The sequence below is a fragment of the Aquarana catesbeiana genome, linkage group LG04, assembly GCF_042186555.1.
Source record: "Aquarana catesbeiana isolate 2022-GZ linkage group LG04, ASM4218655v1, whole genome shotgun sequence".
In the NCBI taxonomy this organism is placed as follows: Eukaryota; Metazoa; Chordata; class Amphibia; order Anura; family Ranidae; genus Aquarana; species Aquarana catesbeiana.
Window position 1 is genome coordinate 29,144,515 of NC_133327.1, and position 27,597 is coordinate 29,172,111.

The 27,597-nt window shown below is 43.4% G+C and overlaps 1 protein-coding gene across 1 annotated transcript in view; it reads right to left on the reverse strand.

The window, feature by feature from the left end:
• The window catches only part of LOC141141343 (fucolectin-like), a 163,234-nt gene that overhangs the window by 43,494 nt on the left and 92,143 nt on the right, over positions 1–27,597 (reverse strand). The window contains exons 3-4 of the mRNA XM_073629011.1: positions 21,701–21,779; positions 12,084–12,381 (exon numbers count right to left, since the gene is read on the reverse strand). Coding sequence (XP_073485112.1) covers positions 12,084–12,381; positions 21,701–21,764 — 362 coding nt within the window. The 5' untranslated portion in view covers positions 21,765–21,779. The remainder of the gene's footprint in view (positions 1–12,083; positions 12,382–21,700; positions 21,780–27,597) is intronic.

Here is a 27,597-nt window from a genome sequence, read left to right on the forward strand (position 1 = left end):
CACACTGTTCAGAGGACACAGTATTCTAACTGTAAATACTGCATCTGCTTGCCTGTGATATTAATATAATCAGAACAACAGCAATTGTATTCAGGTAGCTTTAGGTGCACACTGTGCAGAGGACGCACTACACTAACTGTAAATACTGTAGCTGCCTGCCTGTGGTATTAATAGGATCAGAACACCACTAATTTTCTTCAGGTAGCTTTAGGTGCACACTGTGCAGAGGACACAGTACACTAACTGTAAATACTGTAGCTGCCTGCCTATGATATTAATAGGAGCAGAACAACAGCAATTGTCTCCAGGTAGCTTTAGGTGCACACTGTGCAGAGGACACACTACACTAACTGTAAATACTGTAGCTGCCTGCCTGTGGTATTAATAAGATCAGAAGAACACCACTAATTTTCTTCAGGTAGCTTTAGGTGCACACTGTGCATAGGACACAGTGCACTAACTGTAAATACTGTAGCTGCCTACCTGTGGTATTAATAGGAGCAGAACAACAGCAATTGTCTCCAGGTAGCTTTAGGTGCATACTGTGCAGAGGACGCACTACACTAACTGTAAATACTGTAGCTGCCTGCCTGTGGTATTAACAGGATCAGAAGAACACCACTAATTTTATTCAGGTAGCTTTAGGTGCACACTGTGCAGAGGACACAGTGCACTAACTGTAAATACTGTAGCTGCCTTACAATACACTGTAAGTGCAGCTAACTGACTCGCCTGCCTACGCTATCTAACTTAACTTAAATGACACTGTCTCTCTGTCTATCTATCTCTCTCTCAACGCCGGAACACACTACACAGGGCCGCCGTGCAGGCGGCCTTATATAGTTTGGGGCGTGTACTAAACCCCCTGAGCCATAATTGGCCAAAGCCACCCTGGCTTTGGCCAATTACGGCTCTCTGTACAGACGGTGCTGTGATTGGCCAAGCATCAGCCAGCAATGCACTGCGATGCCGTGACGCGCCACTCGAATTCGGCGCGAACGGCCCATATAGTTCGGAATTCGGCGAACGACCGAACAGGCAATGTTCGAGTCGAACATGCGTTCGATTCAAACACAAAGCTCATCCCTACTGCAGAGTATATAGGGCAGGCCCCTACTTTCAAACATCCAACTTACAAATGACTCCTACTTGCAAACGGAAGGAGACAACAGGAAGTGAGATGAAATCTACCCCTAGAAAGGGAAATTATCTCCTGTAAGAGTTAATATGGGAAAAATGTTGCTCCTTTCCACTGATGCTTTATCACCAATCCTTGTTTCACTAAAAACCCCAAATTTTCAAAAAACATTTGTCATTGGGACAGAAAGTGAGGTGAAATCTTCTGAAGAGGTGCACAGACAGCAAAACAAATGTCACAGGGGTGATAACCCTTCCCTATGTTTTCCAAAAAGCTTAAAATTGATTTTTTGGCTGGAGCTAAACACTTTAAAAATGTACCAGTTCAAAATTACAAACAGATTCTACTTACCAACAAACCTACAGTCCCTGTCTTGTTTGCACCGCCTGTATATTGCTGTTCAGAGGGCCTGGGGCCCCACGCCTTTCCTTTGTTGGGAACCGACATTACATTAAAGCCGTAAGCAGTTTTAAATGACTTTTATTCCTTTAAAAATGTCATTTTGTGCAGGGACTGTTCTAAGCATGGGAAACACGCACCACTTTACAGGCATACTATAGACACCCACCAGGTACGATATTTAAAGGAATATTTCACTTTTTTTTCACTTTAAACATCATTAAAATCACTGCGAAAAAACGGCAGTTTTTAAAACTTTTTTTTGCATTGATACATGTCCCCTGGGGCAGGACCCGGGCCCCCAAATCCTTTTTAGGACAATACCATGCAAATTAGCCTTTAAAATTAGCACTTTTGATTTCGAACGTTCAAGTCCCTTAGACTTCAATGGGGTTCTAATGTTCGTGCGAAGTTTCGGTCCGTTCGCAGGTTCTGGTGAGAACCTGAACCGGGGGGGGTGTTTGGCTCATCCCTACTCAGGACATTATTTTTTAATTAAATGCTTCCATTATATACAATGCTGTGAAAAAGTATTTGTCCCCTTTCAGATTTTTTTTTTTTTTTTTTTTGCATATTTGTCACACTTAAATGGCTCAGATCATTAAACAAATTTTATCATTACACAAAGATAACCCGAGTAAATACAAAATGCAGTTTTTAAATGATGTTTTTTTTATTAAGGCAAAAAAGCTGTCCAAACCTGCCTGGCTTTATGTGAAAAAGTAATCGCCCCCTAAACCTAATAATTGGTTTTGCCACCCTTGGCAGCAACAACTGCAATCAAGCATTTGCGATAACTGGTAATGAGTCTTTCACATTACTGTGGAGCAATTTTGGCCCACTCTTCTTTGGTAGAATTGTTTTAATTCAACCACACTGGAGGGTTTTCCAACATGAACGGCCTGTGTAAGGTCATGAAATGGCATCTCAATTGGATTTAAGCCCCGGCTTTGACTAGGCCACTCAAAAACCTAAATTTTGCTTTGATTGAACCATTTGGAGGTGGACTTGCTGTTGTGTTTCGAATCATTGTCCTGCTGCATAACCCAAGTGCACTTGAGCTTGAGGTTATGAACTGATGGCCAGACATTCTCCTTTAAGATCCTTTAGGATCCTTTAGGATTTTCTGGTAGAGCTCAGAATTCATGGCTCCATCAATTATAGTAAGTCGTCCAGGTCCTAAAGCTGCAAAGCAGCCCCAGACCATCACGCTACCACCACCATGTCTGACTGTTGGTATGATGTTCCTGTTTTGAAATGCTGTGTTAGTTTTATGCCAGATGTAATGGGACGCACACCTTCCAAAAAGTTACATTTTTGTCTCATCAGTCCACAGAATATTTGCCTAAAAGTCTTGGGGATAATCAAGATGTTTTTTGGTAAATGTGAGATGAGCCTTTGTGTTCTTTTTTGTCAGTAGTGGCTTTGGCCTTGGAACTCTCCCATGGATGCCATTTTTTCCCTGTCTCTTTCTTATTGTTGCAAATCTTTAGATGTTGTTCTGGGTTCTTTAATGACCTCTTGGAAGAGTCGTCGTCATGCTCTTGGAGTAATTTTTGTAGGCTGGCCACTCCTGGGAAGGTTCACCACTGTTCCAAGCTCTATTTGTGGATAATGGCTCTCCCCATGGTTCACTGGAGTTCCAAAGCCTTAGAAATGGCTTTGAAACTTTTGCTAGACTGATACATGTACATTACTTTGTTTCTAATTTGTTCTTGAATTTTTTTAGATTGTGGCGTAATGTGCGGCTTTTTATGATCTGTTAGCGTGCTTCAATTTGTCAGACAGCTTCTTTTTATGTGATTTCTTGATTCAACAGGTCTGACAGAAATCAGGCCTGATGTGTGGCAAGTGCAATTTAACTCAGCTTTCCAAAAAATTGTGGTTAATCACAGTTCATTCATGATTCAGCATGGGAGGGGGCAATTACTTTTTCACATAGAGCCAGGCAGGTTTGAACAGCTTTTTCCCTTAACAAATGAAATAATAATTTAGAAACTGTATCTTGGATTTACTCAGTTTATCTTTGTGTAATATTAAAATTTGTTTGATGATCTGAATGTATTTAAGTGTGAGAAATATGCAAAAAAAAAAATTAAAAATCAGGAAGGGGCAAATACTTTTTCACATCACTGTGTGTTTTTATGCACACAAAGGTGATATATTTGTCTTATGTGGCCATACATGAATCAAAATCCATCTGGTTCAACAGGGACTGGCTGAATTTCGATCCATTTATGGCAGTCTGGCTATACAGAAGTCGATCTAGGAAAAGTTCTGCAAGATCAGCACCGCCTACTATAGCTGGCAGTACTGATCAGTGTATTCTGGTGGCATGGAAGTCTCTCCGCTGTCAGAACACAATATGTGTGGATGAGGGAATCAAGTGATGTATAGACTACCTTACTGAGCCTACCGTAAAGAAGAACTTCATTAAAAGCAACAACTGTTTAGACAATTAACAACTTGGTTAGGTTTATGTATATCTTTGCATAATGTACAGCATACAGGGGTCAGTAGTAAGTAATAAACAAAACAACATATGGAGTGCCACATTCATATCAGAATACCACCTTACATCAGTGTCCCCAGAGTGCCACCACCTTACATCAAATTCTGCAGAATCCCCAGCCAGATCATTGTTCCTATGTACACAAATGGGTTTATTTACTAAACCTGGAGAGTGCAAAATCTGGTGCAGCTCTGCCTAGAAACCAATCAGATTCCAGATGTTATTGTCATAGCTTCATTGAACAAGCTAAAGTTAGAAGCTGATTGGCTACTATGCACAGCTGCACCAGATTTCTAGTGCTCCAGTTTTAGTAAAGCAACCCCAGAGTTTTGGGCTTTTTCAAATAATCTGTGCTTTTGTAAATAGAGCACCCTCTAGTGTGTGCTAGTTGGTAGTATAGGTTTGTAAGTGTAGATCGTTAGTGTAGGTACATTAATTTTAGCTCAGAGTTAAGCCTAAGCTGTGATTCTGGGTCAGGGTTCAGTGACTCAGGGCTGGATGACTCATCCTAGCAGCCTCTCTGTTGCCTCCCCCAGTTTTGAGACATTGGAGAATGTTCTAGACATAGAGGATGGAAGCTAGGAGGAGCTGCTTGGAATATTTATGAGAAGCCAATCCTCAGTAAAGGGCTGGCAGGGGGCAGGCCATCTTGTAAATAGGCATGAGTCATGCCAGCAGTGGGCAGTCAGGTGGAAGATGGATATGGAGTGCTGAGGAGGCTGTCGGTGGCCCTTGAGGATGTCCCCTAGCCTGGGAGGGGTGACATCAGGTTGGGGCTCAGGTGCTGGAAAGATTCTACCAATAACACATGGAGAAAGCCCTTCCTGGAGGCACGGGAGCTAGGAGAGAGGACAACAGGAGCAGGTCAGCACTTCCGGGAGATCTCCTGCGAGTCAGCCGGGTGGGCTGGTGAGTGTCAGTCTGGAGGACTGCTGGGAGAAGTTAGCCTGGAGGGCTAGTGAAAAGGGCAGAGGTGTTGCTGGGATCAGTAGCCAGTGATACAAGCTGGACACTTTTCTTTTTGCTACACATACAAGGGGCCTCGGGTTCCTGCCTGTAATGGGCCAATGTTTAAAATATGACAGAGAGCCTGATCTTCACAGTGATCCAGCTGAGTTCTGCAAGCAAGTGAGTGCTGGAGGAAGAGGTGGAGCTGTATATAGAGACTGTAGATAGAGACTTTATATAGGAAAAGTTGTCCCTGATGTTCGTTGTTGAAGTCAATGGGCATCCCATAATCCCATCATCTCCCATCCCTATCCAAGTTATTACCCTCAATAAATAACAAAAACAAAGTCATGGACTGTTCTCTGACTCTGAAGTGCCTGTGAAAATTCAGTGTGCCTGGCTGTTCAAGATGGGGGATCCTAGTTCATCTGTGGTCCACTACATTAAAATTAAAAAAAAGAAAAAAAAAAAATGAAAAGAAAAAAGGCGCTTCTAAGTGCAGAAGTAAAACTTTATATTTCCCAAAAGGGTTAAAAACACTTGCAAAAGGATGGACGGGTAGAAGCACATCATATTAGTAATATGGCAGGTGGTTCAGCGTTCTGATAGTCCCAAGGAGTCTCAGTGATATCCGCAGGTGTGATTATATGACAGCATATTCTGATTTGGCCGACAGATGGAAGCCACAACTCTCCTGAATACTGGGAAGACAGTTAGGCTGTCTGAGACAGCATGGAAGCCGAATCCGGGAAGTGACGTCAGCAGAAAGGGGCCAGCAACCAGCGTGGACAGCAAACCGGAAGTGATGCCATCAACATGCGACGTGTTTAGGAACAGCTAATTGGTTCCTTTTTAAAGCAATGACTCAACATTAACAGCACAGTCAGTCAGCAGGTTTCAGGCAAAATCATTGGCTAAAATCTGCTGCCAAATTCGCGCTGTGTCCAATCACAGCACGGGTTGACAGGGGGTGCACCCATACGCACCCCAAATTTGGAAGAAGTCCAATTCACATACATGTATGTGACTGTGCCTGCACCTGCTGCTCGCTCACAGTATATATACTGTGAGCAGTCGGCAGGTGGTTAAAAGTAGCTTGGGCAGGAAGGGAATGAAAGTGTCTGGTATTGAGGTGGGTAAACATGACTAATTTAATCAGTTTAGTTTAATTATTATTTTTCTAAATGGAAAATAAAACCATATTATGCAAGACTGCATCACCAAAAAAGAAAGCCTTGCTTGCCTTAAAAAAAACCTATGTATTACTTTGATACTTTAACATTCAGGATTTTCAGGAATTCAGCAACGTTGTAGCAAGTGAAAGTGCTCTAGTGCCGCGTACAGGCGATTGGACATTCCGACAACAAAACCGTGGATTTTTTTCCGACAGATGTTGGCTCAAACTTGTTTTGCATACACACGGTCACACAAATGTTGTCGGAAATTCCGAACGTCAAGAACGTGCTGACGTACAAGACGTACGACGAGCCGAGAAAAATTAAGTTTAATAGCCAGTGCGGCTCTTCTGCTTGATTCCAAGCATGCGTGGAATTTTGTGCGTTGGAATTGTGTACACACGCTCAGAATTTCCGACAACAAGTTTTGTTGTCGGAAAATTTGAGAACCAGCTCTTAAACATTTGTTGTTGGAAATTCCGACAGCAATTGTCCGATGGAGCATACACACGGTAGGATTTTCTGACAACAAGCTCCCATCAAACATTTGTTGTCGGAAATTCCGACCGTGTGTACGCGGCATATGAGTTAAGTCCAAGGAGGTGCTTGCCACCTCCTGGGCTTATCTCTATTTTTCATATCTGACAGGTTTATTGTGATCCAACAGAGTAGCTTCCAGAGTTTGATGCTGGACTCAGCTGCTCTCAGCCCCTTCATATGTAGAGTTTGTGTAGATACTATGCCCGCCCCTGGTGGAGTTGCTATCAGGGTGAGGATCGCACCTGGGTGACACCATCACATGCTCAGCTCTGAGTCCTCACACAGACTGACATTCTTTGCCCTCCTTCCCTGTCTTTCTCCTTGCCCTCTCTCCCTTCTGTCTGTGGTCTGGTTGTTGTGGCAGATCATCTGCTTCCCATTGCATAATCCAGCCCCCACCTCCCTCCCCCGTCATACGTGTAAGTGATCAAAAATGAATCTGGAGCACTATCACAAAAGAGCAGGGAGGAAAGCTGTGCAGAGCACACACACTCCACTGACACACATGGTGCACACACTGTGCAGAGAAGGGATGATTGACTCACTACGTCTGCTGCTTTCCAGCTCTAGCATGTGATTGAATGGGAGTGTGAGCACTGGTGTGATGTACAAGGTATATCTGAGTGCAGGGGCTGGGGGATGTATAAGGTGTATGTGAGTGTGGGCACTGTGGGGGCTGTGGTGTATAAGGTGCATAGGAGTGAAGGCACTCGGGGGCTTTACAAGTTATACTGTATGTGGATGTGAGCACAGGGGGGATGTACAAGGTGTGAGTGTGGGCACTAGGGGGGTGTACAGGATGTGAATGTGGGTACTAGGGGGGCTGGGGTTATAAGGTGCATGGGAGTACAGGCACTGGGGGGGGGCTTTACAAGCTATATTTGGGTGTGAGCACTGAGGGGATGTACCAGGTGTGAGTGTGGGCACTGGGGGTGTACAGGACGTCAATGTGGACACTAGGGGGGCTTGGGTGTATAAGGCGCATGGGAGTACAGGCACTGGGGAGGGAGCTTTACAGGTTATATGTGGGTGTGATCACTGGGGGGTGAACAAGGTGTGATTGTGGACACTGGGGGTGTACAGGGTGTGAATGTGGGCACTAGGGGGGCTGGGGTGTATAAGGCACATGGGAGTACAGTCACTGGGGGGGCTTTACAAGTTATATGTGAGTGCTGGGGGGTGTACATGGTATGAGTGTGGGCACTTGGGGGTGTACAAAGTGTACGTTACTGGGCACTGGGTGGGAAAGTAGGGATGTACAAGGCATATAAAAGTGGAGCACTGGGGGGAGGTACAAGGTGTCTGTGAATGGGCACTAGGGGATACACAAAGTGAGTGTAGGCACTGGGGGAGGGAGGGGGGTGTACAATGTGCTTGAGAGTGTGGGTACTTCCAGGGATTTAGAAAGTGCATGTGAGTATGGGGGCATTGGGGAAGACAATGCACAAGGTGTATGTGTGGCCATGGGGGGGCAAGATGTACAACTAATCCCTGACAGATATCGTATAATAGTTCTAGTTCATTTAAGTCAGGGCTATGCATATGTTTAGTTTAGTTTCAGAACCAATTTGACTTATATTTGATAGTACATGAAGAGATGAATTATACACCTTGATACCTTAAAGTGGTTTTACAGGCAGAAGTTTTTTTTTATCTTAATGCATTCTACGCAATAAGATAAAAAAACCTTCACTGTTCAGCAGCCCCCCTCGGCCCCCTAACACTTACCCTCTCGATTCAGCGATGTTGCACGAGAAACTGTCCGGACTCTCCCTCCTGATTGGCTGAGGCTCACTGGCTCCCGCTGCTGTCAATCATGGTCAGTGAGCCAATGTGAAGAGGGGGGGCGGGGTGGAGCCGTGGCTGTATGTCTGAATGGACCCACAGAGCAGCAGCTTGGCTCGGGTGCCCCCATAGAAAGCTGCTTGCTGTGGGGGCACTCGGCAGGAGGGAGGGACCGGGAGAAATGGCGAGGGACCCGAGAAGAGGAGGATCTGGGCTGCTCTGTGCAAAACCACTACACAGAGCAGGTAAGTATAACATGTTTGTCATTTTTAAATAAAAGGAAAAACAAGACTTTACAATCACTTTAACAATAAAACATGCAAGTACCTTACTGCAGTTCAATAGAAAATTCCAATAAAGTAATAAGAAATTCTTAGTCAGGGGCTTCCAGTGTTTTTAAAAAGTTTGACATTTTGGCTAGTTTATGCATCAGGCTTGGAAAAAAAAGGAGAGAGCCCGATGCGCTAGCCTGCCCAGTGTCTACTGCTCTGTCACTCCGCAGCGGCAGGAAAGAGCATTTTGGCAGGTAGGGATGGGCTTTATGTTTATGAATTCGACTCAAACATTGGCTGTTCGCCCGTTCCCCGAATAGCGAACAATTTGGGGTGTTCGCGGCAAATTCTAAAGCCGCGGAACACCCTTTAAATGTCTATGGGAGAAATCAAAATTGCTAATTTTAAAGGTTAATATGCAAGTTATTGTCATAAAAAGTGTTTGGGGACCTGGGTCCTGCCCCAGGGGACATGTATCAATGCAAAAAAAGTTTTAAAAACGGACATTTTTTCGGGAGCAGTGATTTTAATAATGCTTAAAGTGAAACAATAAAAGTATAATATTCCTTTAAATTTCGTACCTGGGGGGTGTCTATAGCAGGGATATGCAATTAGCGGACCTCCAGCTGTTGCAGAACTACAAGTCCCATGAGGCATAGCAAGACTCTGACAGCCACAAGCATGACACCCAGAGGCAGAGGAATGATGGAGGTCCGCTAATTGCATATCCCTGGTCTATAGTATGCCTGTAAAGTGGCGCATATTTCCTGTGTTTAGAACAGTCTGACAGCAAAATTACATTTCTAAAAGAAAAAAAGTAATTTAAAACTACTCGCGGCTATAATGAATTGTCGGTCCGGCAATACGCATAAAAGTTCATTGATAAAAACGGCATGAGATTCCCCCACAGAGGAACCCCGAACCAAAATTAAAAAAAAAAAATGTGTGGAGGTCCCCCCAAATTCCATATCAGGCCCTTCAGGTCTGGTATGGATATTAAGGGGAACTCTGCGCCAAAATTGGAAAAAAAATTGCGTGAGGGTCCCCCTCAAAATCCATACCAGAGATATTAAGGGGTCCCCCCAAAAATCCATACCAGACCCTTATCCGAGCACACAAACTGGCAGGGCGCAGGAAAAGAGGGGGGGATGAGAGAGAGTGCCCCCCCTGAACCGTACCAGGCCACATGCCCCCAACATTGGGAGGGTGCTCCCCCAAAGCACCTTGTCCCCATGTTGATGGGGAGAAGGGCCTCATCCCCACAACCCTTGCCCCGTGTTTGTGGGGGTCTGCGGGTGGGGGGCTTATTGGAATCTGGAAGCCCCCTTTAACAAGGGGACCCCCAGATCCCAGCCTCCCCTGTGTGAATTGGTAATGTACACCTACCATTTCACAAAAAAAATGTCAAAAACGTTAAAAAAAGACAATAGACGTTTTTTGACAATTCCTTTATTAATGTCATCTTCTTTCCCCGCTTCTTCTATCTTCTTCTGGCCTTCCTTCGGTGTTCTTATTCTTCCTCCATCTTGTTCTTCCCCGGCTTCTTCCTCTATCTTCCTCCGGTCTTCTTGTCTGGTACCTTCCTCTCCGCTTCGTCCTCTGATCCGCCTCAATGGGAATCTCCCGTTGTGTGACGCTTCTGTTCAGGTGACAGCTCTTATATAATGGAGGCCGGGGCCACTCGGTGACCCCGACCCTTCTGACGCATGGGGACTTCCCTTTGGCTTTCCCCATGTTGTCAGAGCGGGCGGGGTCACCGTTTACGTAAATGGGTGACTTCACCTTGTGGCCTGCCCCCTTGTGACATCACTGCCCCATCATGCACCGCTCTGTTACATCATAAGCAGGTTGGGCCATCAGGTGACTTCACCAGGTGGTCCTGCCCCTACCTATATAAGAACTGTCGAAGCGGAGAGGAAGCATTCAGCGGACGGCCGTCCTAGAAGACGGGACATTTTTTTTTGGGCCCGGCGGTGCGGCGGGCGGAATGATTGGCAATGAATTTACATCAGGGTACACTGTTTTTTATTTTTTTATATAAAGGATTGGTCAAAAACTGTGTCTGTGTTTTCCTTTTTTAGTACACTTTTTTGGTGAATGGGTAGTACTATGTACCCCTACCCTTGCCAAAGGGGGCTTCCAGATTCTGATAAGCCCCCACCCGCATACTCTGACAACCACAGCCCAGGTTTGTCAGAAAGAGCCCTTGTCCCCATCAACAAGGTAGAATCCCCCTGTCCCAGAGCACCCCACCATGTTGAGGGCATGTGGCCTGGTATGATTAAGGAGGGGGGGCACATGCCCATCTCCCTCCTTTCCTGACCCGCCAGGTTGCGTGCCTGAATAAGGGTCTGGTATGGATTTTTGGGGGCCCACACCATTTTTTTAAAATGTTGACAAGGTACCCCTTAAAATCCATACTAGACCCAACTAGCACTTTTTTTTTTGTTTAGCTGTCAACGGGGAAACTCATTGACAGCTGATGACTCATCGGTTGTTAAGGACGCCGCGGCCGGCTTCCTGGTCTCATTACTTAACAACCAGCTTATACTGCACCCTGATTAAACAAAGCTTTGCCCACTCAGGTCTCAGAATGCACTGTGCATCATGCAGTGCATTGCAGGGTGTTCAGCGGGGCGAACACCCTTAAAATTCTGGTGATCAGCGAACGGCTAAACAAGCAAATGTTCTGCCTGAACTCATGCTTGGGCCAAACCGTTCGCCCATCCCTAGTGGCAGGCAGCTATTAGGACTTAACTCATGGTGTGCTTGCACTTTTTTACAAAGTTGCCAAATTTGTGGATTTCAACTTTAAAGTGGAACTTTAGTCATAAAATTAAGTCCTGCTAGATCACTTCATGCTGGCCACTTTTGTAGGTATAGCCATGTAAAACATTAAAAATAAGTGCCTATACTGTTTAAAATCCAGTAATACACTCTCTCTCCCTGCTCTACACATGTTCAGTCCCTCTCTTTTTTTAGGCACTGTGCCGAATTTATAGTCTGACAACCTAAAGATTTACTGCTGTTCAGCTTTAGCAAAATGGCAGCCTCCAGCAAGAAGAGACAGTACCATGGCTGGAAGCACACACTCATTTTGGTAGCATAATTATTAATGTGGAGTGTATGTTCCTTGCTAAAAAAACATTATTTTTATTAAGTTGTTATGGGTAAAGTTCCACTTTAAGTAATGAGAACGTTATCAAAGCCCCATATCAGAAATGCAAAAACTGCTCTGTTCCATAAGGTGTACAGTATATAGAAATGAGAGCTGAAGATGTTAAAGGAGAATAATATGCAAACATCATCCTTACCTGGGATTATGGTTTCCATTGTTACTCAGAGAGTTTCCAATGAGAATTTCAGCACCATTTATTCTATAACCATAACTGTTTCTGTTAGTGACTTTGATGTAGGCAATTTTGTACGGTTTCAGGAGGTCCACCCTCCACCAAGGAGACAGTTGTACGTCTGTATGTGAGCAGGAACCATGGGCAAATGATGGATCCTGGTTCCCATCTATTGCATTTATTGCGGCTGACTGGAAGCCATAGCGGACATCGTTTATAATTGTGGACTGAGTTGCTCGACCATGAAGGGCAACATTCCGATCTGTTAGACAATATGAAAGTAGAGCACCATATTACTTGGTGTATAAACAGTAATAGAGAGATGATACAGGAGATATAGTGCAGAAGCACAAGGGGTATTCTTAATAGCTTTTATCACTATGGAGATGTTGTTGTATTTTCTTTTAGTAGTAGACATTTTCTAGCTCATCATACTTACAGTACCTGTGCTGCCATTCATAGTCAGTGTGCTATTACTTGCCAATGATTTCATGCTTGGACACAAAGTCAAGTGGTGGCCCATTCAAAACGCATGATCCAATTTGGGTCAACACCCATAGTTTAACACTGTTCTGGTTGTGTACTTATGTGTACTTACATTACAAAAGTTGCCATCTATTCAGTTGGAAACGTAATATACCTTACAGTCTGTTCCGTAGACTGGGTAGGAATTGCACGAATATTACTGACTATATGACACAAGGGAAAATGTATAGAAAAAGGCTATAAAGAAGAGCATATTGGTGATGTCTCCAATAGGTATCTTGACAAATACCGTAGTGATAGGATAACCCACATTCCCATAAAAAGTCGAGATTTCCCTACAAAATATATTACAAACTATAATAACTAATACTGGCAAATTAAAAATACTCTCCAAAAATATTGGCCCATCTTATTGCAAGATCCGGCCCTAACTAACATCTTACCCAAAAGACCTAATATTTTGTTTAGAAGGGCTAGGAATATTAAAAATCGCATAGCACCCAGCAACTTAAAGGAGTCACCACCCAAGACAGGAAACATTCCTTGTAGGAATGATGATCCACACACCGGTTATTGCTCTTAAAGAATCTTAATTTTATCGAAAAGCCACAGTGTACAAACGCAGATAAAATCAGTTGCCGCGTTTCAGCCTATGAAACCTTAGTCATAACCCATTCCTTACCTGTTTGACATCCGTGGGACTTGCAAAAAATCCAACTGTAAGACTTGTGCATTTATAAAGCATGACCAAAAAGAGTTTAAGGACAATAACAGGAAAATCTACAACATAAACCAGTTTATCACATGTGGCTCCTAATATGTTGTTTATGGATTGAGGTGCCCATGTGGCCTATATTATGTGGGCCGTACTATCTGTACTATGCGAACAAGGTTCAATGAACACAGGAGGTTCATTGAAAATGGCATCACACAACACAGTGTACCACACAACTTTAGCGTTCACCATAATGAAAACACTAGTGATCTGGAATTGTTCAGGATAGAAGCTCTATGCATTTGCCAGAATGGGAGAGATATTCCAAACTATGCCATAGAGAGACCTTCTTGATCTTCACTTTAAATGCCATGAGTCCAGGAGGGCTCAATGGCGAATTGGAGATTAGTACTATTATCTGATTACTAGTTTTGTTTCCCCCTCTTCCTCCAGAGATTATTCAGTGAATCTGCCTCCAGTTGGTTGTTTACTGTGCGCACCACAGGTATGTACATAGGTGGGTGCAGGCATGCACATCAATGATTTGTGCGTGTGGGTGCACACATATGTCCATATCTTGGTCACTTTACAGTATACCAACTGGAGTTTTTCTTATGTTTGCTTTTTTATGTTTGTTACATACACATACATTTAGCAACAGGCTTTCAGTTATACATGCACACACACATATAAGAGAATGCTCACCATCCCATGGGGGCATGCATATTACACATATGGAGTGTGCAGAGATTGTTGTACATCCAGAACATAACTCAAACAAAAATTAACTAAATTGCACATAGGTTGGCATGGGCAATGCTACACTAGGGACAATTAATACTAGTGTGTGGATTATTCTAAGCAGTTCAGTCCAAAATATATGGACAGATTTTGTTTTATCGTAAGGAAAACTTTTTGAAGTTTTAATATATTTTAGAAAAACTATATTTTCAAAAAGTATATTCTTGAAAAAAATATGTTTAAAGAATATATATAGAACAATCATAGAATATATGTATTGATTTTATATATCCTTTACATATAGAGTTTTATATAATAACCCTAAAACCTCTCGAAATACCGATCATAAGGTTTTTTCCATCTATTTTATTTATTTTTTAAATCACATAAACTATTTTATTTCTAAGTACCCTTTTTGGAGAGAAATAAGGATTTAATAGAACAGAATGTGTATTATGAATAACAATCAAGTTGCCTTTTAAACATTAGCCATGTGTTTCTTGTGGAAAGTCCATCAGCTAGCAATGAAAGGGTTAACAATCCTGGTAATTATATTATATAAGGGCTCCCAAGACAGCACAGTGCAGACCTGAAGGAGGGGACACCCTATGAAATGAGTTGTCTTGACAACTTGCAACATTCCTTGTAAGCTGATTCTGCCGAGTATCACGTGATTTTAAACATTTGAGGCTCTTTTTTGTTGCATTTCGGAAAGACTTCAGTCTGTGACCAATGCAATTCTGACTTTTGGACACCCTGTCCTCCATCGGCATGAATATCCGCCAACTTGTGATGATTGGTATGCCTAATAACTGATACGCTGAAAGATTAGTTAGCTTAGCTACCTCCCCAAAAGGGGACTTGTCTCCTCTGTGGAGTCATTGTTCCTGGTGCAGGAAGAAAGTCTTTTCTTACTACAAAACCAGTTAATACAGTTGTCAACCTTCCCTTGGGCCCTTCGGACCACATGGGTTACTACAGGCTACTTTATCCCTCTTGCGACCGTGGGATGCAACCAATGGAAAAGAGCTATTTGTTCAAGTGAGATAATTCTACTGTTGCTCTCTCCAATGGTAACTTTACTGTATTTTTTCAGAGATTCAGAACTACTTCCCGGTAGGTCATTGTTGTAATGAGACTAGTTGGTCTCTAGATGATGGCTCCTCCCAACTCGATCAGAGTCTGTACTAAGACTCTTTTCCCAGAACCTGGAAGTCTTTGCGCCAGTCTGCCCGATGATCTCGTAGTGAATTCTAACGGCCAAGCGAAGGTCAAGCGAAGGTACTTGCCGAAACATGGGCATCTCAAAGTGTGTATACAGTATACGCACACACTCAAACACACACTTGTGAACGACCACAACATACAGGGTATACAAGGTAATACCGACATAAAATCACACACATAGGTTGGACTTGATTGACTTGTGTCTATCCTCAACCTCACCCATTATGCAGCCATGCAATTATGCAACTTGCTAGGTCTAAAGACCATCTACAGTCTTCGCCTAGGTTTCCACTATTGTGACCTAAAATTTGTGCGATTTTACTGCGATATCTATGTGACTTGAATCGATGCCTGTGTATTCTTGATGTCCATGGGCCCCAAGTACATCACAGTGGGATCAAAAGTAGTGTAGGGACTACTTTGAAGTTGCTGCAACTTGGAGTTGCACCGCTATAAATGATACTCCTTGAAAATCATGGGGGTATGATTTGTGGCGGTCAAGCCTTACTGACAGCTAGAGAGATTAATTACAACAATGGCCTGTGCAATTTTGGATCCTCATCCTTTTGCTTGTTATTCAAGTCTTACTTTATGACTAGGGATGAGCTTCGAGTTCGAGTCTAACTCATGTTCAACTCAACATCGGCTGTTATGCCAGTTCGCCGAACAGCGAACAATTTGGAGTGTTCACGGCAAATTCGAAAGCCGCAGAACACCCTTTAAAAGTCTATAGAAGAAATCAAAAAGTGCTAATTTTAAAGGCTTACATGCATTGTATTGTCATAAAAAGATGTTTTGGGGACCTGGGTCCTGCCCCAGGGGACAAGGATCAATGCAAAAAAAAGTTTTAAATACGGCCATTTTTTCAGGAGCAGTGATGTTAATAATGCTTAAAGTGAAACAATAAAAGTGTAATATTCCTTTAAATTTCGTACCTGGGGGGTGTCTATAGTATGCCTGTAAAGGGGCACATGTTTCCCGTGTTTTAGAACAGTCTGACAGCAAAATGACATTTCAAAGGAAAAAAAAGTCATTTAAAACTACTCGCGCTATTAATGAATTTCCGGTCCGACAATACACATAAAAGTTAATTGATAAAAACGGCATGGGAATTCCCCACAGGGGAACCCCGTGCCCTTCAGGTCTGGTATGGATTTTAAGGGGAACCCCGCGCCAAAATGAGAGAGCGCCCTCCTCCTGAACCATACCAGGCCCACCATGCCCCTCAACATTGGGAGGGTGCTTTTGGGGTAAACCCCCCAAAACACCTTGTCCCCATGTTGATGGGGACAAGGTTGCCTCATCCCCACAACCCTTGCCCAGTGGTTGTGGGGAGTGTGCGGGCGGGGGGCTTATCGGAATCTGGAAGCCCCCTTTAACAAGGGGAACCCCCAGATCCCGGCCCTACCCCCTGTGTGAAATGGTAAGAGGGTACAAAAGTACCCGTACCATTTTACAAAGAATTGTCAAAATGTTAAAAATGACGAGACAGTTTTTGAAAATTCCTTTATTTAAATGCCTTCTTTTGTTCTTCTATCTTCTTGCTTCTATCTCCCTTCTTCTATCTTCTATCTTCCTTCGGTTTCTTCCTCCATCTTCTTCTTCTGGTTCTTCTGGTTCTTCTGTTCTTCTGGTTCTTCCTCTGGTGTTCTCGTCCAGCATCTTCCTCCGCGGCGTCTTCTTCCCTCTTCTCTCGGGCCGCTCTGCATCCATGATTGCATGGAGGGAGGCTCCCGCTGTGTGACGGTTCTTAATAAAGAGGGCGATGCCCCCGTGACGTCAGAAGGGCGAGGTTACGTAACAGGTGACCCCCGCCCCCTCAGACATCATGGGGGAATGCCACAGGGAAGTCCCCATCAAGTCCCCATGTGTCAGAGGGGGGGCGGGGTCACTGGGTTGCTCTGCCCACTACTCCCCGTTATTTAAGAACCGTCACACAGCGGGAGCCTCCCTCATGCCATCATGGATGCGGAGAGGGCCGAGGAGAAGAAGGGAAGAAGACGCTGCGGAGGGAAGATGCCGGAAGAGAACACCGGAGGAAGAACCAGAAGAAGAAGAAGATGGAGGAAGATAACTGAAAGAAGATAGAAGAAAGAAGAAGCATTTAAATAAAGGAATTGTCAAAAAACTGTCTCTTTTCATTTTTAACATTTTGACAGTTTTTTTGTGAAATGGTAGGGGTACCCCCTTACATTTCACACAGGGGGGAGGGCCAGGATCTGGGTGTCCCCTTGTTAAAGGGGGCTTCCAGATTCCGATAAGCCCCCCGCCCGCAGACCCCCACAACCACCGGCGAGGTTGTGGGGATGAGGCCCTTGGCTACCCCAAAGCACCCTCCCAATGTTGAGGGCATGTGGCCTGGTACGGTTCAGGAGGGGGGCGCTCCTCACTCCCCCCCTCTTTACCTGTGGCCTGCCAGGTTGCGTGCTCAAAATAAGGGACTGGTATGGATTTTTGGGGGGACCTAACGCCATTTTTTTATTTTGGCGTGGGGTTCCCCTTAATATCCATACCAGACCTGGAGGGCCCCCCACATTAATTTTTCTTTAAATTTTGGTTTGGGGTTTCCCTGTGGGAAATTCCCATGCCGTTTTTAATCAATGAACTTTTATGTGTCTTGTCAGACCGGTAATTCATTAATAGCCGCGAGTAGTTTTAAATGACTTTTTTTCTTTTGAAATGTCATTTTGCTGTCAGACTGTTCTAAACACGGGAAACATGTGCCCTACTATAGACACCCCCCAGGTACGAAATTTAAAGGAATATTACACTTTTATTGTTTCACTTTAAGCATTATTAAAATCACTGTTCCCGAAAAAACAGCCGTTTTTAAAACTTTTTTTTGCATTGATCCATGTCCCCTGGGGCAGGACCCGGTCCCAAAACACTTTTTATGACAATAACTTGCATATAAGCCTTTAAAATTAGCACTTTTGATTATTCATGTTCGTGTCCCATAGACTTTAACACATCGAACACATTTTTTGCCTGTTTGCAAGTTCTGGTGCGAACCGAACAGTGGGGTGTTCGGCTCATCCCTACTTTTGAATAACAACCATGTAGTCACAACCCTTGTGCTCTAATGCGTTATGGAGGGGATGCAATGAATTGGCAGAGAGGAATAAAAAATTCCATCGGTTTCCTTAATGCACAGAACCCACGGATCCTAAGCTCAAATTTACGTATAACTGTCAGCTGACCCTACTGGGCAGCTTGGGTTTAGGCAAATAAAGATGATTATTGATTCTTTATTCTCCGCTATAGTTCTCCCAGGTTTAGCCTGTCATTCACTCTTCTTTACTTTGCCTTTTGGCTATCCTCTGGTCATTTGAGATTAACATAATGGATTAATCCTCCTTTTAGATATCACCCAATCCAACTTGAACAGTCACCAATCTGACTTAAAGCAGCATGTGTTTACTTGTGGGATGAGCCATAAGGGTTCACTGACCACAATGATTACTGGAGAAACAGCATACAGTCTTGTATCCGCAATGGCTGAACTGCATCATTGACTACTCCATTTTCAATCATAGGATCTACCATCACTGATCAGAGCTCTGCTTTCATCCTGTCTGGGGTCCTGACAGTCTGGCTACCGAAGTGATCTCAGTCGCAGGTCACAAAACACTATTTAACAGTAGTATAAACCTTCTTCATCTCTGGCTCTATTTTCTATCCAAGGGTCTCTGCAAAGGATATTGTGTCTTCTTTTGGAAGAATGGCACCTTTGGTTAATCTAATGAAGCCTGTTTGGCCATCTGCTTTTGAGGCAGAGGTACCCTTTAGATGACTTTGTTCGAATAGCTTAGTACCTGAGTTCCACACAGTCAGTTTGGACGGGGTTAAAGTATCCCCTTTTGCTTCTGATATGCCAACTTGCCATAGCAATTTCCCAGAAGCAAGCTAAGGTTGACCCCTCTGGCCAGTCTGATAAAGACTCCCTGGTCAAATGCTTCTGAGGTAGAGGTTGCTTTAAATAAACACAGTTGTTTGATTAGGCTTGGTATGGAAACATTAATGACTGTAGGCCTTCTCAGTCTCTGTCCATTTGTCACTGCTTCTGGCCTGCAACTTTGTTTTGCATTTTGTCCGACACACCAGTTACCACCAGACCACTATGATTACTGTAGAGATCTCTTGATCTGCCTCTTCTGGCAGTGAACTCCATAGTAGTACCTTCAGGGCTGAAGAGGATCTGTCCCTTGTTACAGAAGCAGGTTGACTGGTGTTGGTGTTGAGTGCTGGATAGATTACACTCATTATGCCCATAATGTGCACTCTATTAGGATACCTGCCCTCACCTTAGTTAAAGTTGCTGGTCTCTAGGAAAGCTGATTGCTACTGGTTCACAGATGAGCTGAAAGCCTGGAGCCATGCCTGGGAGTATTTGCCATAATTGCCATTACAAAGCCACATATCTCTCTGTGGGGGTACCACAATTAACACAAGCAATTTACATATTGCTACAAGTAAGTACTATGGAAATGCGACTAAGCAGATCCTGACTTTTATTTTAGCACCAAGGTCAGCATGTACAGTAAACGCATAGAAATAAACACATAACAGTCATTCATACTGTAGATTTAATGTAATTACAGGTAAGCGGTGCAAGTTAATAGTCATCTGACAATTAGCACTAGCAGGTTAAACCTACCTTAGACACATGTACCGCCAAGGATCATACCACAAGCAAGCATCAATACACAGTGAGCCCAGTCTGCAGGGCCAGGCCGTGTGTTAATAGGAAAGGGCTCAGTATCAACTGTTATCAGTCCAAGCATTAGCAATACTGCAGACACAGATTTCAACCTGTGAAACATTAGTAACAGAGTGTAACTGTAACTGACCTACTTAAACTCATTAATGATTTACTAACTGCTAAAACCAATGGCAACTACTCCATACTCATAGTACTAGACCTCCCTGCAGCCTTTGATACTGTTGACAATCCCCTCCTCCTCAAAAAACTCCACTCTCTTTGCCTTCAAAACACTGCTCTCTCCTGGTTCTACCCCTACCTATCACAGCGCTCCTTCAGTGTTATGTATAACTCTGTCTCCTCCTCTCCACTTCCTCTTTCTGTAGGAGTCCCCCAATGTTCTGTCCTCAGACCCCTCCTCCTCTCCATCTACACCTCCTCTCTTGGTCACTTGATAAACCCCCATGGCTTTAAGTATCATCTCTATGCTGATGACACCCAAATCTATCTCTCTACTCCTCACCTCACTCCATCAGTCTCCTCTCGCATTACTAACTTACTAACTGACATATCAGCATGGATGTCACACCACTTCCTCAAACTCAATTTTTCTAAAACTGATCTCATAACATTCCCTCCTGCCCATGCCCCCGCCCCTGACTTCTCTATCTAAATCAAAAATACATCCATCAGTCCCTCCCCTCATGCCAGGGTGCTAGGTGTAATCCTGGACTCTGAGCTGTCCTTTGAGCCCCAAATCCAATCAATGTCCAAATCTTGTAGATTTCACCTCCTTAACATCATCAAAATACGTCCCTTTTTAAATGCTTGAAATTACTAAGCAACTTATTCACTCCCTTGTTATCTCTTGCCTGGACTATTGTAACTCCCTCCTCATTGGCCTACCTCTTCACAGGCTATCCCCTCTTCAGTCTATCATGAATGCTGCGGCCAGACTCACCCACCTTACTAACCTTTCAGTGTCCACCACACCTCTATGCCAATCCCTCCACTGGCTTACCATTGCCCAATGAATAAAATTCAAAACATTAACAATAACATACAAAGCCATTTACAACTCTGCCCTGAGCTACATCAACAACCTTGTTTCCAAATTTCATGCAAACTATCCTCCGCTAATAACTAAATATTTCATTTCTCCCATCAGTTCATCACTCACAGTTATTACCTTTAATTCCACAACCCCCTCCCTATTAGCTTGTAAGCTCCCAGGAGCAGGGCCCGCCTAACCCTCTTGTATTAAAGTGTATTGTTGCTGTATTGTCTCCTTTTTATTGTACAGAGCTGTACAAACTGTTGGCTCTATATAAATCCTGTATAATAAAAAATAATAATAATGTATCTAAGCATTTACCTTTCTTTCTGTCTACCTATAATTTACCTCATATCTATGATTAATTGGTATCTATATATACAATAGATATAGATCTATAGATAGGTCAACCTCAGATCTACTGTATGTATGTATGTATGTATCTACCTATCTATCTATCTATCTATCTATCTATCTATCTATCTATCTATCTATCTATCTATCTATCTATCTATCTATCTATCTATCTATCTATCTATCTTTTTGCCATCATTTATACATGACTTATACAGGATAATTATAATTACAATTTTAATGTTAGCCTAATATAAAGCATATAAAGTTCTAAACAAACAGTCAGGAACAACAGTTCTTACACTGAGCGGAAACCCCACAGAGGATCCACAACAAGACGACGGTGTGCAGGAATATCATTCTCATGATTCAGAAATTCACCTAAAGGAAAACGTAGAGAAAATAAACAAAAATTTTATCTTGCCACAATAAAATGTTAGGTGTTACATAAAACTGATGTTAACTGTATTTGCTCTTTGATTTTAGAAATCTCAGGTTTGTGTAGACCTAATCATTCAAACTCAATCAATAAAAAGCATGGGAATAATTAAGATAGACTTGCTCTTTGATTTTTGAAAGAATAACCTTTAATTGGCCATTGTAGTGTATATAAAGCCAAAAAATTGTGTTTTTAGTTTTCAATAGAGCAAGGAAGCATTAAAACCTGTGTCAATTATTTACTCCTGGTCCCAGAGTAGCAACAAGAAGTAAGAATAAAGTGAGGAGAATTTCCCTTTTAGATAGTCATCACCAGAATAAGTGTCCCCTTTGGAAAATTTAACTTCAAATATTTTCTGTTGAAAACTTTAACATTTTCCCATCGCCTTTTGTCTCAGTGATAATTAAACGGGTTGTAAACCCTTGTTTTTTTTCACTAAAAATAACAAAAATGCCTATACTTACCTGCTCTATGCAATCGTTTTACACAGGGCAGCCCCAATCCTCTTCTTCTGGAGTGCCCCACCCACATTCCAGGCCCCTCCTCTTCACTGGGTGTACAGAAAGCCGCTTTCCCTGGGGGCACCTGTAGGGGCTTGCTGCCGAGTCCCACTGCTATGTTAATTGACACAGACAGCGGGACTCGGCTCTGCCCCCACTCCCGTGTCACTGGATTTGATTGACAATGACTTCTGCTGCTATTAATCTGTCCAATGAGGAGTGAGACAGTGGCTGTAGCCTCTGCGTTCATGCCCATCACTGGATTGGATCGGGCTCAGGTAAGAAAAAAAAGGGGGGGTCGAGGGAGCTGCAGAACAGAAGGGATTTCACCTTTATGCACAGACTGCCATAAGCTGAAACATCTTGAGGCTTTACAACCAATTTAAGGAAGAGCTAAGTTTCAGCCAAAACACAGTTTGGCTTGAACCCTCTGGAAGTTGTCACATGATAGCAAGCCATTGAAACTATCAGCTGCGTTCAGTAAATTTCCTTTTCCACAGGTGCAAGTAACAAATTGACATCATTGACCTAATATGGCCACCCAGCCATATTTGGCCAACTGATATGGCCACATCCCTGTCCCTTTGTAGAAGTAGAATGAGTGAGCTGGTGTCACCAGCATCCTCACCCCATTGCTATGTGTGGCTGCTGGGTGGGGAATTCCCCAGGCACATCAATTGGGCCAGTGGCCTACTATCATGTGACAGCTGGGTTCAGGTGCACCTTAGATCATCTTTAATTGTCACTGAGACAAAAAGTGATGGGAAATGTAAAAAGTTAGACTTCAGCTCACTCTTATGGAGCGTACACACGGTCAGACATTTTGACCGGACTGGTCCGACGAACGCCGACGGACCAAATCCGGCGGACAATCAGATCGTGTGTGGGCTTCACCGGACCTTCAGCAGACTTTTCCAGTCACAAATCTGACGGACTTTAGATTTGAAACATGCTTCAAATCTTTACGTCGTAACTCCACCGGACCCAGAAATCCGCTCGTCTGTATGCTAGTCCGACGGACAAAAACCGACGCTAGGGCAGCTATTGGCTACTGGCTATCAACTTCCTTATTTTAGTCCGGTGTACGTCATCACGTACGAATCCGTCGGACTTTGGTGTGATCGTGTGTAGGCAAGTCCGTTCGTTAAAAAGTTCATTAAAAAGTCCATCGGAAGTCCGTCAAAAGTCCGGTCGAAAGTCCGCTGGAAAGTCTGTCGGACCAGTCCGGTCGAAAAGTCCGCCCATGTGTAGTGCTAATGGTAACCAGAATTAAAAGAAAGGGTGAAGCTACCCAACAGGAACACTCACAGCTGCTGTAGATTGAAAAGAAAAGGTAACTTTTAATAACATTCTTTTACAAATATGGCTCCTGTAGCAATTGTATATTGTATATTTTCTTTTTTACATTTTTTCCCACAAAAGTGGCATTAGGCTTTAGGTTTTATGTATTGATCTATTTTCTTTTGAGTTAAATGTTGTTCTCTCACTGGGGTCAAGGGAGGATGATTGGGGATGTGTGGGGTAAGGCCTAAAAAACGGTGAATCCAGTAAGGTTATTGGTGCATGTGCTGTGTTGTGTTTTCTCAGTGGTGAAGAAGAAGGCCAACCAGAACCAAAATTGTGAAAAAATACCACCACATTGTGACTCTTAGCCACTGGGGATAGTATTCATAGTTTGTGTTTAAGTTATTTTTATTAATTTAACAAAGGATTACAAAACAAAGTACATCATCATAAAATACATCCTAAATTACAAAAGACATTGAGATCTCAGACAGGACATAACATATATACAATACCTACATACAGTATATATAAAAGGTAAATCTCCTTGAACCTTATAATTACCAAGTATAATGAGATTTTTTGGCCAGAAGGAGGCAAGAGATAGCATGAGAGGCGGAGACACCCTGTTTCTGAATGCAAAAACTTCTGCAGATCTCCCACCCAGACAGATCTAGGGGGTTACCCGACTTCTCCACCTGGTCTATGCACCCCTCACCCTCCCCCAATCCCCTCATCCTCCCCCTTCATCATCCCCCACCGCCCCATTGAGTCCTCTGATGTGGCAAAATCAAGTCATAAAAATGTGATGTGATAATTTAAGGGACAGGATCTAGGGAGAATTATGTCTTCCGAGTTGTACCCTAACCATCCCTCACTATATACTCTAACCCAACCCCTTTATCCCTCCCCCTTTGTGATTACCCATTCTGGTCCATAATGGGCATTCTTTACTCTTGAGCAGATTCACTATTCCAAAATGCTGTGAGAAAAAAAAAGTGCCAAAAAACCCCCAAAAAAACCCATGGATAAAACAGAAAAAAACATTTGTGATATTTTAGGGGGTAAAAACTAGTACTAGTATGTCCATGTGCTTATGAGTTAGAGTGTGTTTGACCCCCTTGTGTTGTATCTTTTGTTCTGGGGGATTTTTTTTCCTGGGATCTATTTAAAGTCAGTGAGAATGTACGGTCTAAAAATAACCCCTAAGTGTCCATGTTAGTAAAGTCTATGGAGTCCAGTTCATTTGGAGTGACTTGAAATTTATTTTTATCGCCAATCAGTATGCCCTATTATTGCAATAAGCCTGTGGATCGCTTTTGAAATGTATCTTCTTTGTTTGCAATGATCTCTCGCTTCAATATTCTTCTTTTTCAATATTTTAAATATTCAATAGTTGTTATGTTTTCAAATTGCTAGCTTCTTGGTCACCTAGTGTATTGATTTTGGCCTCTATAGCTAAAATTTGTGAATGAATTTTAAAGCGATTGTAAACTCTGCATTTTGATTTTTACCTACAGGTAAGCTTATCAGACATCTCAACCTGCAAAAACTCATTTCAGGGAGGTGGTAAACTAATTTCAGGGAGGTGGGTGTGGTTTAAACCATGCTACATATTGAGCGTGGCTTAAATGGGGTGTGGTTTTATAGAGTCTGAGATGACTTACATAGGGCAGAATGTAGTAATGTTAAATAGGGACTATACAGTGCGGAGTATATGGCGGTGGGTAGTATGTGCAGGAGAGGAGAGCGGAGTGTATGTAGGTGGGTATAATGTGCATGTGAGGCGTGTACAGCGGTGGGTAGTATGTGCAGGATGGTGTCATTAGGGCAGTGGACGGTGTCAGTAGTTCTTTATTTTTATTATTTTTTTACAATTTTATTTCTTTAATTATTTCTTACAATTTTTATTTTTTATTTTTTGTTTTTCACAATGATTAGGGGTGGGGGTAGTGGACACAGAGTCAGTAGAGCAGTGTGTCAGTAGTTTTTTGGTGTTATTATTTTCATTATTTTTTACAATTTTGTTGTTTATTATTTTCTTGAAAGTTTTTTTTTATATTTTTTTTCACAGTGCTTCTGGGGAAGGTAATGTGGTGGTAATGGTGTCAGTAGTTTTTATATTTACATATTGTTTTTTTTACAATAATTTTTTTTAAATGCTTTTTCGGGGGAGGGGGTTGGGGCAGTGGACAGTGTTTGAAAGGCAAGAGGGTGGTGTCAGTAGCTTTTTATTTTATATATTTTTTTATAATTACATTTTTTATAATTTTTGCTTACAATTTAATTTTTTTTATATTTTTTGCATTTTTTTGTAATCAACCCTGTTTGGGGGGGGGGGGGGGGGGCTTTGGTAAGATATCAGGCATCTAAATAGAACCGTGACATCTCCCCTTTGAGACAGAGAAAGAGGCTGAGGACACAGATTCCCCAGTCCTTTTCTCAGCATTGAAGATGAATGGACAGAAGACAGAGGCTCCTGTCCATTCATAAACTGAGCAGAATAACACACAGGTTACTATGCTCGGTTTTCACATGACACAGGAGCGATCTCGTTCACTGTGTCCAATACAGAAAAGGAAGGGGCCGGTAAATGACCAATCCCTTCCTCTGCTCGCCATCCTGACTGATCCCCACAGCTGGCGGGAGAGGAGGGAAGCCGGCTGTGGGGGACGAGGGAGTTTGGAGGAGGAGGACAGGGAGCCGGAGAAGAAGGGGGGGAGAAGGAGAAGGAGGGGGCTAGAGGAGGAACACACAGGGAACAGTCGGGGATGATCGGTGCAGCAGGAGGGACAGCTGTGATCACCGATCTTCCTGTATAGCTTTTTAGCCGTCAACCACAGGAGGGAGAGGAGAAGCGGATGTCAGCTATACAGGGAGATCGGTGTTCACAGCTGTCCCCCCTGCTGCACTGATCATCCCCGCCTGTGAACCAGGGGTCCATCCAGGATCAGCCTCACAGCTGGGATATCATGGCAGCACTTGCGGGTGTCCGGGAACTGCCCCCGAAATGCAGGAGGCTCCCACACCTTGCGGGAGACTTGAGATATCTGGCTTTAAATGAAGCATACCTAAATAAATATCTCCTAAATGTGCATCGTTTAGGAGATATTCTCGTGAGGAGCACCCAGTGATGACGGAGCTGTGCTGTGCCCGAGACTCCCGCATGCAAGTGCCGGAGTGACATCATCGCTGGCTTGGTCATTCAAGCCGCAGCAGCCTATTCGTTTCAAGGGGAAAAACACAAAATCGTTGCGCTAAGGTATTTTAACCATACAAGGTTGTGTCATCTGTGGGATGGGAGAGGGGTAGAAATTGTCTGAAATCTGAACATGTAGTCCAAAAATCCAGAAAAGTGGAAAATCAGAAAGTCAATAGTAAATTAGAACTGGTATAGGGAGGACTTCTGAAAGGGATATGTTTGGTAGGGGGTCCGTAGCCTGGGTAGTTTACCACAGGGGGTGTAGCTGGCACTGAGAAGGCAGCATGCTGAAGGGTAGAAGAACCTCTGGCAAAAAACATAAGAAGGACAAGCAGCGCCAGATCTAAGTACAGCAATGAGTTAACATTTTTTTAATGAAAAGTAATGCACTTACTGGAAACAGGGTAAAAGCAGGCACATCTTTGATAAAGTCAGATTCGGCGACAGGGTCCAAACATAAGCCTTCAGATGGCGTTGCAGGATCCTTCTCGGCAGCGCCAATGAACTCCGGTGTCTCGGGCTTGAAGCTTCAGAGTGCATAAGGAGGACGTCAATTGGAGGGTTCCAGGTCGCGGTGTGATCATGCTGTGACGTGCACGTGTTCGGAGCATGCTTGCTCTTTCATCAGGCATGAGCACGCATGCTCCGAACGTGTGCACGTCACAGCATCATCACACCGCGACCCTCCAATTGACGTCCTCCTCGTGTGCTCTGCAGCTTCAAGCCCAGGAGACCACCGGCGCTGCCGAGAAGGATCCTGCAACGCCATCAGGA